Below are 12,489 nucleotides of genomic sequence, written 5' to 3' on the forward strand. Positions count from 1 at the left end.
CTTGCTATCTGTAACCATAGGCTACGGCCATCGCAAACCGTGATCATTTAGGCCCGCTTTGAAATCATCTAAAATTCGGATTTCCTAAATGGTTGTCGTGATGTGCTCTATGATTTATTTGAAGTTCCGTTATGCCCGTCTGATTTCATGTTTCCTCACATCCCTTTCCATATCTCGATTCTATCAAATCAGGGCTATTGTTATCGGTCGTACCGATTCTCATTAAAATCACAAACCCCAGCCGTCCCAGTAATCGTTAGACACTATTGTTACCGCACGTTAATGACGCTGCACTTTAAGAGTAGGCCTTCAATCTCCATTGAGCTCATTCCATTTGCTGGTTGCTTATCGATCAATTATTCGCCAATGCATTATGCCCAGCTGAGCAAGGATTTAGGGTAAATAAAGAATATGTTTTGCGGATGATAAAAATACTGTTTTATTGCATTATTATTATATAGAAATTCTATAAGGAAAAATAAATGTCGGAGAAATGCTGGCTATTGAATGATATTTGATATCCTATTTTCAACACTCACTACACCGTAAAACGTTTTGTTTTACCATGCCTTCTTCTAGTTATATTACTAAGGAATCGATTTCATTTATCTAATTTTATTCATTTTTGAATAAACACTATTTAATGTTTCACACGTCAAAATTAAACAAACTTTCAGAATTATTTCATATCTGTTCCCTCAAATATCACAAGTATTTTCATTTCTTTATATCTTTGCTAGCGCTACCGTTAGTTAGTATCAGTTCTTTAGACTGGGCTAAAAGCTAAATAGATCACCTGTTCGCGTTGGAATTGTTAAATTTTTGGTGTCACTTCGTGAGCGAATCGCAGTACGTACTGGTATCGATGCAGAGATGGACACTAACCACCAACGTGACCTTCCTGAGTAGAATTCGGTTGGTTATCAGATCGATGGAACCGACTGTGCGATTGAGTGTCTTTACCAGACTCCAGCTGGTAATCACGGTTCGTTTTGGACTCGGGAAACGATTATGTGCTGCTATTCGAAACAAGGAACCAACCTCAACAAAGCTAAGCTAGTCTGATTCGTCTGACTTGAAGAATAATTTCTTTTTCGTGAGATAGGAAGACTCACTGACACCCGCCGAAGCATGATTCAGCAACGAGTGACGTGACTGTTGTAACTCTTCTGCACCGTAGCTATGATTAGAATCCATGGCAAACGAAATATCATCTTCGGCTGAATCGAAACTAAAAGAAGAAAACAAAATTATGAAACATTCAATTCAAAACATTAAAAATAATCACCTTCCGTTTCCGGATGGTGTATCGATAGCGTGATTTCGGAATCGCAACCTGAGTCCCGCGTGACTGTGATTCAGCGGAGTTGAATTCATCATCCTTGCATTCGGCGTATGCGTAGGCACAGAATTGTTGAAAGTTGGTGTAATTTGGATTCCCGTTCCACCGCTGCTAGCTGATACGTCTAGCTCTCCGGATGACGTGAGTAAATTATCCTCCAGTTCATCGTCGAAATCCTTCATCAGGCACGTCCGCACACTGCTATTAATTCCGTTACAATAACTTCGATTGTGACTGTCCAGATGTCCTTTGCGTCCAACGCCGTGCATCGGCGGCTTTGCGTGTTTGAGCCGTAAACAATTTACAATTGAAATTACCAAACTGGCCAATAAGCATCTTAGATTGCACATCTTTCGGTGCATGTAGGATCGAATTCCGCGCACTAAGTGCCAACGTCGTCTCTCGCGATGTATTGAAACAATTCTCGGAAACTTTAGCAGTGTATCGACCGAAGGTCGACTTTCTGGCACTGGACACATCATCCATCGTATCACGTCCTGCAGTTCACTGGATCTTCGAGACAGAAGCTCGTTCGGAAGCACTCCACTTCGCAAGTTCTGCCAAAGATGTCCATTCGAAGGTAGCTGAACGTTGCAGGTTAGCTCCAATATCGCTATCCCAAGACTAAAAATATCTACCGCTTTCGTGTAACGGCCTTCCATCAGCTCTGGTGCCATGTACCGGGAGTCTCCCTCTGTTGCGTGATTGAGATTCATATTGTTCAAATCGAACACGAGTCCAAAGTCAGCTAATTTACAGACCCCATCGTCTGTGATTAAAATATTATCCAGTTTAATATCCAAGTGAATCAAATTCCGATCATGCAAACTTTTCAAGCCCTGAAAGATAATTACAATTACAAAACGTCAACCTTCTTCAAAGCTGGTTCAGCTCACCAGTAACAAGTCCAACAGTATGGCCCATATTTTTTCCTCCGGTATAAAACGCTGTTCACATACGTAGTCTTCCAAACTTCCTTTGCAGAGCTCCATTTGCATATACAGCCTATCTTCCTGTTCCCACGCTTGATACAACTTGATACAATTCTCATGTTCACTGAATTGCTCGTACCGTCGAACTTCCTCGAGCCGTTCGTGACGATAATTCTCACCACGAAAGAGCTCCTTCGATTTTTTCACCGCATAGAAGCATCCATCGAGTTTGCTTCTTACTTTAAACACCTCACCGAACGAACCTTCCCCTACTTTGACGATCTGCTCGAAACACTGTTCGTAGTAGGACTCCCGCTGTTCCGGCCGGTAAAGCGAGCTCAGCTGCGATCCATTACTTTTGAATGAAATGGCGTGTGCTGAATGGGAACCATTAGAAGTTCGACCAAAACTACTGTCGAACTTAGGATACAGTTTGGGTGGTTTTGGTGGCCGCTGAACTTTGTTTCTTCTGTAGGGATCTTTGAATGACAGTGAAAGGTTGTTTTCCTCTAGGAACTCTGGCACAGGCAAAGGAGACTTCATTTTCTCTATCCTATTGTATATCGTTTTCGCATATACTGAAATAATCAAATAATTTTCACCGTATAACTTTGTATCCTCAAATATAAAAACAGCGCCGATTTTACGCAAAATAGATTAAGGTTATGATACCTTACCTTGATCAGTTAACTGAAATCGACCTAAGGCCAATTTTTAGCCAACTATTTACATATAAACAAACTCAGAACTCAGTTCCACAGATTTAACAACATAAACTAATTTAATATTGAAAACTTTATCAAATTTAAGCGGTAGAAATGAAATATTAACAAATTTTAAACTTAGCGGTTTTCGAGTTGCCTGTTATTTCTTGCATTCGTTCAAACGTTTGAACATTCTGACAGACGTTACGTATACACACAACCAGAGAAATACATCAAAACGAGTTAAATGATGTCACTGAGAAAAGACGTTACACTCAGGCAAAATAGCGGCCCTTACACGATCATTAAAAGTGTCATTACTAAAAAGTAATGGCACTTTTAATGATCGTGTAAGGTCTACGAGTTCAGTAATGATGGAATTGTGGATTTTCCATCATTACCAACATTATTTCTTCTTCTTATTTTTTTGTGGAAGTGATGAATATCTTTAGAACTATACGCGAAAAAATGACAAAGAGTAGATTTAAATTGTTAATATTTCATTAACCTTAACGTTTCGATGGCAAATCAAATTTATTTTCAGCTAAACGAAAATAAAAATATTGCTATTGCTGGAGTAGTTACAAATACTCATCATTAATAATGAACGTGTAATGCTAAAAAGCAATGATGTACAGTAATGCAGTAATGACGAGCGTTTGAGCAGAAGTGTCATTACTTAGTAATGACACTTTTAATGATCGTGTAAGGGCCACTAATGGACTTCGATAATCATACACTCAGAAAAAAAATATGGTAACAGCTACCATATAGAAGGTTAGTTTACCCATACAAGTATAGTAGTTTTCAGCACACCAGATGATATTAACAATATGCAAGCTCACTTTTACTATGAATGGTTTCGGCTCTAAAATTGTATTGTTGAACTGTATATGGTATGAATAACTACTACAATTGGAATGTTTAGCATAACCATGATAGCATCTTATTTTTAAATTGTACCTTTTCTTTTAACTAATGCCATGGTATTTTTACACATTTCACTTCTAGTTCTTTCGAAACACGGAATCATGGTTAATTTGACAATGGTGAAGATCATTCGAACATACAAAATCGTTCAAAAGTTATATTAATTAAAATTTCGATGCAAAAATAACCAGAATACATTAAAACCTGCTTTATTTTCCTAATACATTTATACACTGATTTAACATCATAAATAAACATTATTTATAACATTTAAAAAAATTATTCATGGTATTTCTTCAGCCTGATGAAATCCTGATTCTGAGCCAAGTTTTTCAGCAATGAAACGAGCGACTTCTAGTAATTGATGTTGATTTCGAATATTCGTTACTTCCAACTATTCTATGATGATAAATTTACCTCGCTCGCTTGTAAGAATTCAAAATCACCAACTCGTTGCTCTCTTCAACGATTCAATGTTTCCTTTTTGTTTCTATTATGAAATCGATCATATAGTAAACCAGAAAGGTTTTCTACCAGCGAATTTCGTGGGGAATAATACAGTTCCTATAAAAGTGTAGAAAAGTTGATATAAAAAATTACTAATAGAAGTATTTACACAAAAACTATTATTGGCGATGATCGAATACGACATGTGCCAAGTGATGCCGAAATTTTTTGATACCAAAAATGACTGAGATTTCCAAAATCGAAAAAAAAAATTGATGCCTATACCTTAGAATTGTCTGAAACGTCGTTATCTACTGAATGTCCAAAATGAACTGCATGAAACGTAGAGATCTGGTGTTTTGTCGAAAAGATTTCTTGCAATTCTAAGACATTCGACAATAACAAAAATTCTATATCGGAAATCTCAAAATTTTTCAATGTCCAAGAAAGTCGAGATTTAAAAAAAAATTTCGAGATAACAAAAAATCTTGACGTTTTGGAAATATAAAAATCGTCAAGTCCCAGAGTCGATTTTTTCCAAATAAAATTTTCGAGAGAAATTTAATTAACCCTTATGCACTCGAATGGGTACCCGGGTACCTTTTCGAATTTCAAAATAAGAAATTTCTGAGTTAGGTTTAAACTAAGATTCTGCAATTCGGTCAATTCCAAGAACTAGTTGGACCATAACTTCTCATGCTTTGACTTTTCATTTTACAGTAAGGGGGGTCGAATGGGGGGGCTCAAATTTTTTTTATTAAGTAAACACCCGAATGGGTACCCGGGTACCCACAAATAAAAATGCTTGTAACTAAGGCAAATTCCATCCGATTTGAATTTTTTCAGTACGGGTAAATTCAGAAATTTATCCACTTTTCGATGGCCGTGTATATTGCTGTAGTAGGTTCTTCTGGTTCCCGTTAATCCGGATTTCCGTAGAATGTTCCGACACTTGTGTTTTCCACCATAAATGTCATTTACTAATTTGAAACTTTTCCAAACCAGCTATTTGAGAAAGGCCGTACCAAAATGAAACATATGTAGAATACACAACGCTGCCAACTGTTGCAGGACATCTCACTTATACATATTTACATCGCCTGAGGCCGAGGGGCACGCAGACCGAATTGATTACATGTTCAATTTCAAAATTTATTGTTTTTGTTACATTTTCATTACACTCCTTATATTTTTATTACCTGAAATTTACTACTGCTTTCACTAATTTTGATTGCATTTAATTACATTGCATACATAACACAAAATTTGGTATTGCGTGCTCCTCGCAATAGGCCTGAAGTACATAATAATTTTCAAACTGAAGATAAGAAAGTGAAGTATATAAGGGAACATACATAAAGTACGTCACGCGTTTAGGGGGGAGAGGTTTCAAAAATACGTGACAATACATGGTGAAAAGATTGAGAAATGCTCGACAAAGGGGGAAAGGAGTGGTAGAAAAATTCAAAATTTTATGTTACGTACATAACGGATGCCCCCTGAAATATATAAACATAACAACTCAGCATAGCACTTGATTTCATATAGCAATTCTTAGATAAGATTACAAAAATACGTGAAATCCGTGTATAAATGCCTCGATGTCGGAACTCATTTAGGATATCCGGGTTCCTGGGAACCAGGAGCACCATGTCCATCTTTATGGGTACCAATCCCAAAGAGCTTAAGTTCCTGAATCCAACAGTGCTAAAATTACTTCAATCGGTTGAAAAATGCTCAACTTACAGCGATTTAAAAAAATGGGTACCCGGGTACCCATTCGGGTGGTTAAAGGTGTTTTTTTTTCGAGTGCACAACGGTTAACCACCCGAATGGGTACCCGGGTACCCATTTTTTTAAATCGCTGTAAGTTGAGCATTTTTCAACCGATTGAAGTAATTTTAGCACTGTTGGATTCAGGAACTTAAGCTCTTTGGGATTGGTACCCATAAAGATGGACATGGTGCTCCTGGTTCCCAGGAACCCGGATATCCTAAATGAGTTCCGACATCGAGGCATTTATACACGGATTTCACGTATTTTTGTAATCTTATCTAAGAATTGCTATATGAAATCAAGTGCTATGCTGAGTTGTTATGTTTATATATTTCAGGGGGCATCCGTTATGTACGTAACATAAAATTTTGAATTTTTCTACCACTCCTTTCCCCCTTTGTCGAGCATTTCTCAATCTTTTCACCATGTATTGTCACGTATTTTTGAAACCTCTCCCCCCTAAACGCGTGACGTACTTTATGTATGTTCCCTTATATACTTCACTTTCTTATCTTCAGTTTGAAAATTATTATGTACTTCAGGCCTATTGCGAGGAGCACGCAATACCAAATTTTGTGTTATGTATGCAATGTAATTAAATGCAATCAAAATTAGTGAAAGCAGTAGTAAATTTCAGGTAATAAAAATATAAGGAGTGTAATGAAAATGTAACAAAAACAATAAATTTTGAAATTGAACATGTAATCAATTCGGTCTGCGTGCCCCTCGGCCTCAGGCGATGTAAATATGTATAAGTGAGATGTCCTGCAACAGTTGGCAGCGTTGTGTATTCTACATATGTTTCATTTTGGTACGGCCTTTCTCAAATAGCTGGTTTGGAAAAGTTTCAAATTAGTAAATGACATTTATGGTGGAAAACACAAGTGTCGGAACATTCTACGGAAATCCGGATTAACGGGAACCAGAAGAACCTACTACAGCAATATACACGGCCATCGAAAAGTGGATAAATTTCTGAATTTACCCGTACTGAAAAAATTCAAATCGGATGGAATTTGCCTTAGTTACAAGCGTTTTTATTTGTGGGTACCCGGGTACCCATTCGGGTGTTTACGTAATAAAAAAAATTTGAGCCCCCCCATTCGACCCCCCTTACTGTAAAATGAAAAGTCAAAGCATGAGAAGTTATGGTCCAACTAGTTCTTGGAATTGACCGAATTGCAGAATCTTAGTTTAAACCTAACTCAGAAATTTCTTATTTTGAAATTCGAAAAGGTACCCGGGTACCCATTCGAGTGCATAAGGGTTAAAGGTGTTTTTTTTTTCGAGTGCACAACGGTTAAATTCGATAAGAATATTCCGAAGATGGAAACGTACTGAACTTCAAGAAGTATTTTTTCATTCAAATGTTTGAAAACTCGACGCATACTCTAATGTATGAGAGAGAACTGAGTAAATTTTGCTCAAACTCATACTCAAATTTTGACATATTGTTACACTAAATGAATTTGAGTAATCGAATGAGTTATGTTCAAAGAGCGTGTACGAGTGGGCCGATGTCGTGTTCAACCGGACCGAAGCGGCTCGAAGAATTCACTGGGTTCGTTGGTCGCTATTAAGGTGGCAACTTGATTTTACGGAAAAGCTTCGGATTTGCTAAATGAGCTTTGTTCGGTGAATTCACGTTTGTTTGGTGAAAGTCGCGAAAGTTTTGTCTTATTTTGGTCTGAGATGTGTAGCAGCCCTTACACGTGACAATATTATTGTCAATCCAAAGTATTGTCAATACCGTCAATCCAATTGACTTGGTAACTGGAGTCCGCATTTTTCGAGAAAATCAAGCGTTTGGAGCTTCAAATATTGCAAATGAATATTAAAATATAGAGATAAGAGATTATTGCACATATTTAACAGTTTCTCTCTGGAGAGAAAGTATTGTTGGATTGATGAGCAGTTTTGATTTTTTTGACAATATTTTCGTCAATCCAATGAAGTTTCCATTACACGATCAAAAGTATTGTCAATACTCCTTGTATTGACAATAATATTGTCTCGTGTAAGGGCAGCTTGTGATAACACTGATTCTTGTCCGATAGGTAAAAATGTTTAATGTTCATTGATTTTTTTTTAATTCATTCTTATAAAAAAAATCATAACTTTCTTTTTATGTTCCTGTGTATTTTTTTTAGCATAATCTCCCGGTACCATGAACACCTTCCAAAGTAAACTTCAGTACTACACGAAGCAAAAGTTTTTCCGGTTCGGCGTACCATTTCTGTTTCTAATCGTGGCAGGATCTTTTGGTTTACAACAGTTTGCCCAGCTTAGGTATGATGCTTTGCCTCCCGTACACTTGATTAGTGATTGTCTAAATGCTCTAATGAATTGCAGATATACTTACTCCAAGAAAGGTACACTTAGCTGGGAAGAAGCCGAATCCCATGGTATTCATATGAAAAAACCAGAAGAGGTTACGTTGGAGACGGAATATGACAAGATAAAATCCATTGACATCAACAACTGGGAAAACGTCCGCGGACCGCGCCCTTGGGAAGAACAAACGATGAAGAATCAGGCTAGTCATTAAAACAAGTAGATTTCAATTTTGTTTTGTAGTTGATGTATATAAATTTATTTTCACGAAAATACAAGACAAGATTTGTATATTTTATAGTAGAAGTCACTGTGATGTGGAATAGAGTAACCGTTCTTATATTGATCTGATGGTAAGGTAAGATGAAATACGTTGCTCTCCAGATAGTGTTTACGTTTCTAAGCCGAGAAGCAAAGCTATTGACACCAACACGTCGATTGTAGGCCGAAAATTTTTTAAAATACCGCGGTGCAACGAGTACTAAGCCCCTATGTATTGTATATACCAACTTTGATAACAATGTTGAAAGCCGTCTCGTTGGATTAAGCAACCGGCGAACCACTAATTCCAACACATTTTTGGCTTGATTTGAACATTCAAAGCTTTCCTACTTGTCCGGTTGGATTTGATTATTGTCAGTGAGATAGGCGAAGGTAACGCCTGCGTCACCAACTTGAGTTTAACTAAATATGGATCTAATTTGTGTCTTAAATATTCTTAACATTAGCCAAATACTACCGCTACTGATTGATAAAAGATGCTTTGATTATGTAACTTTTTACTTATAATGTCAATGACTTTAAGTAGCTATTTTTTGCGCACACTAGTACTTTACTGTTTTCTTCGTATAATTATGTAGTTCTTATTTCTTCTATTCACTGGTGTCCAATAGACATTTAAGATAGAATCTGGTACTGATTGCACCCTTGGGAATGTACTCCTCATAGCCACGTAGAAGATTTAGTAGGTCCCTACCTTTGATTAGCTCACTGTTGATTGCAACGTTCAAAACATAATCCCAAGTGTAAAAGTTAATCCTTTGGTTAGAGTTGGGTATTTGATTATTACTGTCGATTTGCTTAGCATAATTATTGCTTTTAAGACTATCGCTGGGTTCATTCTCCGTTCGATTGCAATCGGGATCGGTCAGCGTACAGAGTTTATCACAGTTCAAACACATCAAGCTGTTACTGTTGTAGTAGGTCAACATTAGGTCCAGTAATTGACGCCAAAGATCGATGGAGAACATTTCGCTGGCGGCACGTTCCAGCAAAGGACAATCAGCCACGTTCCACAGACACTGAACGACCTTATCCTCACGTTGATCCTGCAGATGAAACTTGGTGATGGCTAGCCAAAGGTACGGCACTTGCTGCACTATCTCAAAGCACTGACTGTACTCCCTACGAGACCAATAATACTTGATTAACGTGATTCCTATTTCGGAATAGTAACAGCACGTAGTAGGCCGCAGATAATGGCTGCACGATTCACATTTTTCCAGTTGCTGTAGTTCCCCGTCTAGTAGTTTACTGTTATACTCGATGAAACTTCGCTTGATGTAAATCCTTGATTCCTCGTCGATCTCCCAGATGAGTTCCACTTTCAAATAATCAAAATAAATGCGGATACACTTGAGCCTTGCATTGTCTTCATTATTTTCTTCCATTACGTGTTCCAATTTGTACAGCAAACTAACAATCTTTCGACACTCGTACGTATCGAATATTTTTGCGTAACGATCGGCAAAGTTTAAATTACTGATCGTTGAAGAACGGTACACCAGATACAGATTTCTCACCGTTTTATCATCCTCGCTGAGCTGATAATCACTGAGCAGTGACATGGAAAACATTTTCTTTTGTGCGTTTCTCTTCGGAACAACTTCCTCGGCGGGATCATCTTCATTCTCATCGTCATTATTATCGAGACCATCATCACTGGTCGGTAAAACTCGTGTCAGACCGTTGAAGTTCTCCTCGCAATTGTACATTTTGCTTACGTTCAGTGTCTTGGGCCTTTCGGGACCAATCTGATCATATCCTAGAAACATCTGTTTGATGTTTCGCCCGTACTTGCCGCGCACAACCGACACCAGAGCATCCTTGATGGTTACTTCCGTTTGTAAGGAATTATCTTTCGTTCCATTGTTGTTGAACAAGTGATCCAAAATGTAGACACCGTTTTCCTTGAGTGGTGAACTTTTCTTTGCATAGCTGACTGTTGTTTTCTTTGGTTGACTGCTTTCCTCGATGTCTACTTTAAGTTGAAATAATTTTTGTTCTCCTCCGAATACGTAAATGCACTCTCCTACAGTGGCCACACGTTCAATTTGATCGAAATCGCTAGCCCACAGTACCATCCGGGTGGCAAGGGGATCTATCAGACAAATCTCTCTGGAATCGTGTACTAGAATCTGCCTATTCCTTATTGTATGCAACAGCTTGAACGAAATAGTATCATTCGGTGGGGAAGAAGCATCCGATTTGTTCTTAAACTGATGAGTTCGCAACACATTCCCATCCAAGTCAACTTCCCAAAGTCGAGATCCTGGCCGGGCGCAAAATATTCGCACATCTTCCCTCAACATTGGACTGTCACTGGTCGAGTTGTAGTGCACAGAGGGCGACGGTATTTGTTTATTATAATTGTCGTCTTCTTCAGTTTCCGTAACCGGTGCCGTACAACTCGATGGGTTCACGATGAAAACCGCACCATGATGTCCATCTCGGGGGCGATTCCCTATCTGAGGATAAAAAATGGAACAAATATTCAAAACACCAAAAGAATTTTGAACAAACCTGTTTAAACTCTTCCCGCGCAGTGTTGCACAAAACGCATTTGGAAAGTGTGGACACCAGCAAAAGATCCTGATATCGATCAATTTGTACAATTTTATACTCCAACAACAATACCGGATTCAGTGTTATATTCAAAATATTCCGTCCCTAAACATACAAAAAAACATTTTTCAATGAAACTCCAATAAACCAAAAATCCCGTAGTTAACAACTCACCATAAACATGGCCAACTGCAGAAGTGAGACCGTCCCGGTCGAATCTCCACAGTACACCTCTCGATCATCTTCGCCCCAGCAGAAACACGTTACGAAAGCTCCATTACTACCATCGCCAAGTTCCGTTAGCAATACCTCCTTGGAGCCACCGGTATTTTCCAGATCAAGCAAAATTCCTATTGAACCCCGCAGATTGGCAATCGCAACCTGTTTTCCATTGCGTGAAATCGACAGCTGACTGATGGTACCCAGCTGACTGGGAATAATACTCAGAAAACTAACAGTGTCACGATCATACACGTACAAGCTTCCGGAGTTGGCTCCAAACACAAGATACTTCTCCGAAACGTCGAAGCAAGTGAACTAGATTGAAATGGAAATTTCAAAGACACCCAGTGTCATAACTATTCAATTGTACTCACCTTAATCCTTCTAGTGTTACGCAGTGGAAAGTTGATGGCCTGCGTAAGATTCGTACGCTGGCTCAGGCTGTAGTGATTAACTGCGTCCATTATCATTGTAGCACCCGTCGCACCAACATTCACTTTGCAACTATTGTATTCGCATCACAAGTTAAATATCATGAAAATCTTCAACGAATCAAATAAAATTGTGATTCAACGTAAGCATGCCGTCTAAATTATGAAGTTTCTGGGCAATACTTTTAGAAGAAACTGCAAATATTTGAGGAGATTAAACTGATAACACCAGAGATCAGAAAAGAAACACAATCAATACAAATCACTTTCGCTGCCTCTGAAAACAGTAAAAAAAGGTCAAAGTTATTGTCAGATTCTTAAACGTCAAGTTACCAGTGGTTATCACACGCTAAATGAAATGTATTCATTTTTAAATTGTTCGCTAAACTTATAGCGCCCCTTACACCGACGACACGATCTGCAACTCCCTTCTCAAAACTGTCTCACAATTCAACTACCCATCAGTAACCTCGAAACGTCAAAATCAAACCGTTTGAAATGAGTTTGAAACTGGCAGCCCAGACTGA

The 12,489-nt window shown here is 38.2% G+C and overlaps 3 protein-coding genes across 3 annotated transcripts; 1 reads left to right on the forward strand and 2 right to left on the reverse strand.

Moving 5' to 3' along the window:
* Positions 1-414: 414 nt before the first annotated feature.
* LOC131432409 (membrane-associated tyrosine- and threonine-specific cdc2-inhibitory kinase) lies at positions 415-3,155 on the reverse strand. Its single transcript, XM_058598652.1, has 4 exons — positions 2,952-3,155; positions 2,239-2,852; positions 1,289-2,181; positions 415-1,231 (listed from the first exon to the last, which is right to left on the reverse strand). The coding sequence occupies exons 2-4, from the start codon at positions 2,815-2,817 to the stop codon at positions 1,057-1,059; spliced, it is 1,647 nt and encodes a 548-aa protein (XP_058454635.1). The 5' UTR covers positions 2,818-2,852; positions 2,952-3,155; the 3' UTR covers positions 415-1,056.
* A 4,564-nt stretch (positions 3,156-7,719) lies between these two features.
* Positions 7,720-8,771, forward strand: LOC131429754 (cytochrome c oxidase assembly protein COX16 homolog, mitochondrial). Its single transcript, XM_058594086.1, has 4 exons — positions 7,720-7,826; positions 8,161-8,188; positions 8,282-8,420; positions 8,484-8,771. Exons 3-4 carry the CDS (start codon positions 8,299-8,301, stop codon positions 8,677-8,679), a joined length of 318 nt encoding a protein of 105 aa, XP_058450069.1. The 5' UTR covers positions 7,720-7,826; positions 8,161-8,188; positions 8,282-8,298; the 3' UTR covers positions 8,680-8,771.
* On the reverse strand, positions 8,727-12,234 carry LOC131429753 (BLOC-2 complex member HPS5 homolog). Its single transcript, XM_058594084.1, has 4 exons — positions 11,906-12,234; positions 11,484-11,846; positions 11,268-11,414; positions 8,727-11,212 (listed from the first exon to the last, which is right to left on the reverse strand). Exons 1-4 carry the CDS (start codon positions 11,999-12,001, stop codon positions 9,338-9,340), a joined length of 2,481 nt encoding a protein of 826 aa, XP_058450067.1. The 5' UTR covers positions 12,002-12,234; the 3' UTR covers positions 8,727-9,337.
* Positions 12,235-12,489: the final 255 nt, after the last annotated feature.

Source organism: Malaya genurostris, chromosome 2 (genome assembly GCF_030247185.1).
Source record: "Malaya genurostris strain Urasoe2022 chromosome 2, Malgen_1.1, whole genome shotgun sequence".
NCBI lineage: Eukaryota > Metazoa > Arthropoda > Insecta > Diptera > Culicidae > Malaya > Malaya genurostris.

Excerpts from the sequence above, each read along its gene's own strand:
- LOC131429754 (XM_058594086.1), top strand. The coding sequence starts at position 8,299 with ATGAACACCTTCCAAAGTAAACTTCAGTACTACACGAAGCAAAAGTTT. Across the intron at positions 8,421-8,483 it reads CAACAGTTTGCCCAGCTTAG|ATATACTTACTCCAAGAAAG; the intron begins GTATGATGCTTT and ends AATGAATTGCAG.
- LOC131429753 (XM_058594084.1), bottom strand. The coding sequence starts at position 12,001 with ATGATAATGGACGCAGTTAATCACTACAGCCTGAGCCAGCGTACGAAT. Across the intron at positions 11,847-11,905 it reads GTAACACTAGAAGGATTAAG|TTCACTTGCTTCGACGTTTC; the intron begins GTGAGTACAATT and ends ATTTCAATCTAG. Across the intron at positions 11,213-11,267 it reads CGCGGGAAGAGTTTAAACAG|ATAGGGAATCGCCCCCGAGA; the intron begins GTTTGTTCAAAA and ends TTTTATCCTCAG.
- LOC131432409 (XM_058598652.1), bottom strand. The coding sequence starts at position 2,817 with ATGAAGTCTCCTTTGCCTGTGCCAGAGTTCCTAGAGGAAAACAACCTT. Across the intron at positions 2,182-2,238 it reads TACTGTTGGACTTGTTACTG|GGCTTGAAAAGTTTGCATGA; the intron begins GTGAGCTGAACC and ends ATTATCTTTCAG. Across the intron at positions 1,232-1,288 it reads ACACCATCCGGAAACGGAAG|TTTCGATTCAGCCGAAGATG; the intron begins GTGATTATTTTT and ends TTCTTCTTTTAG.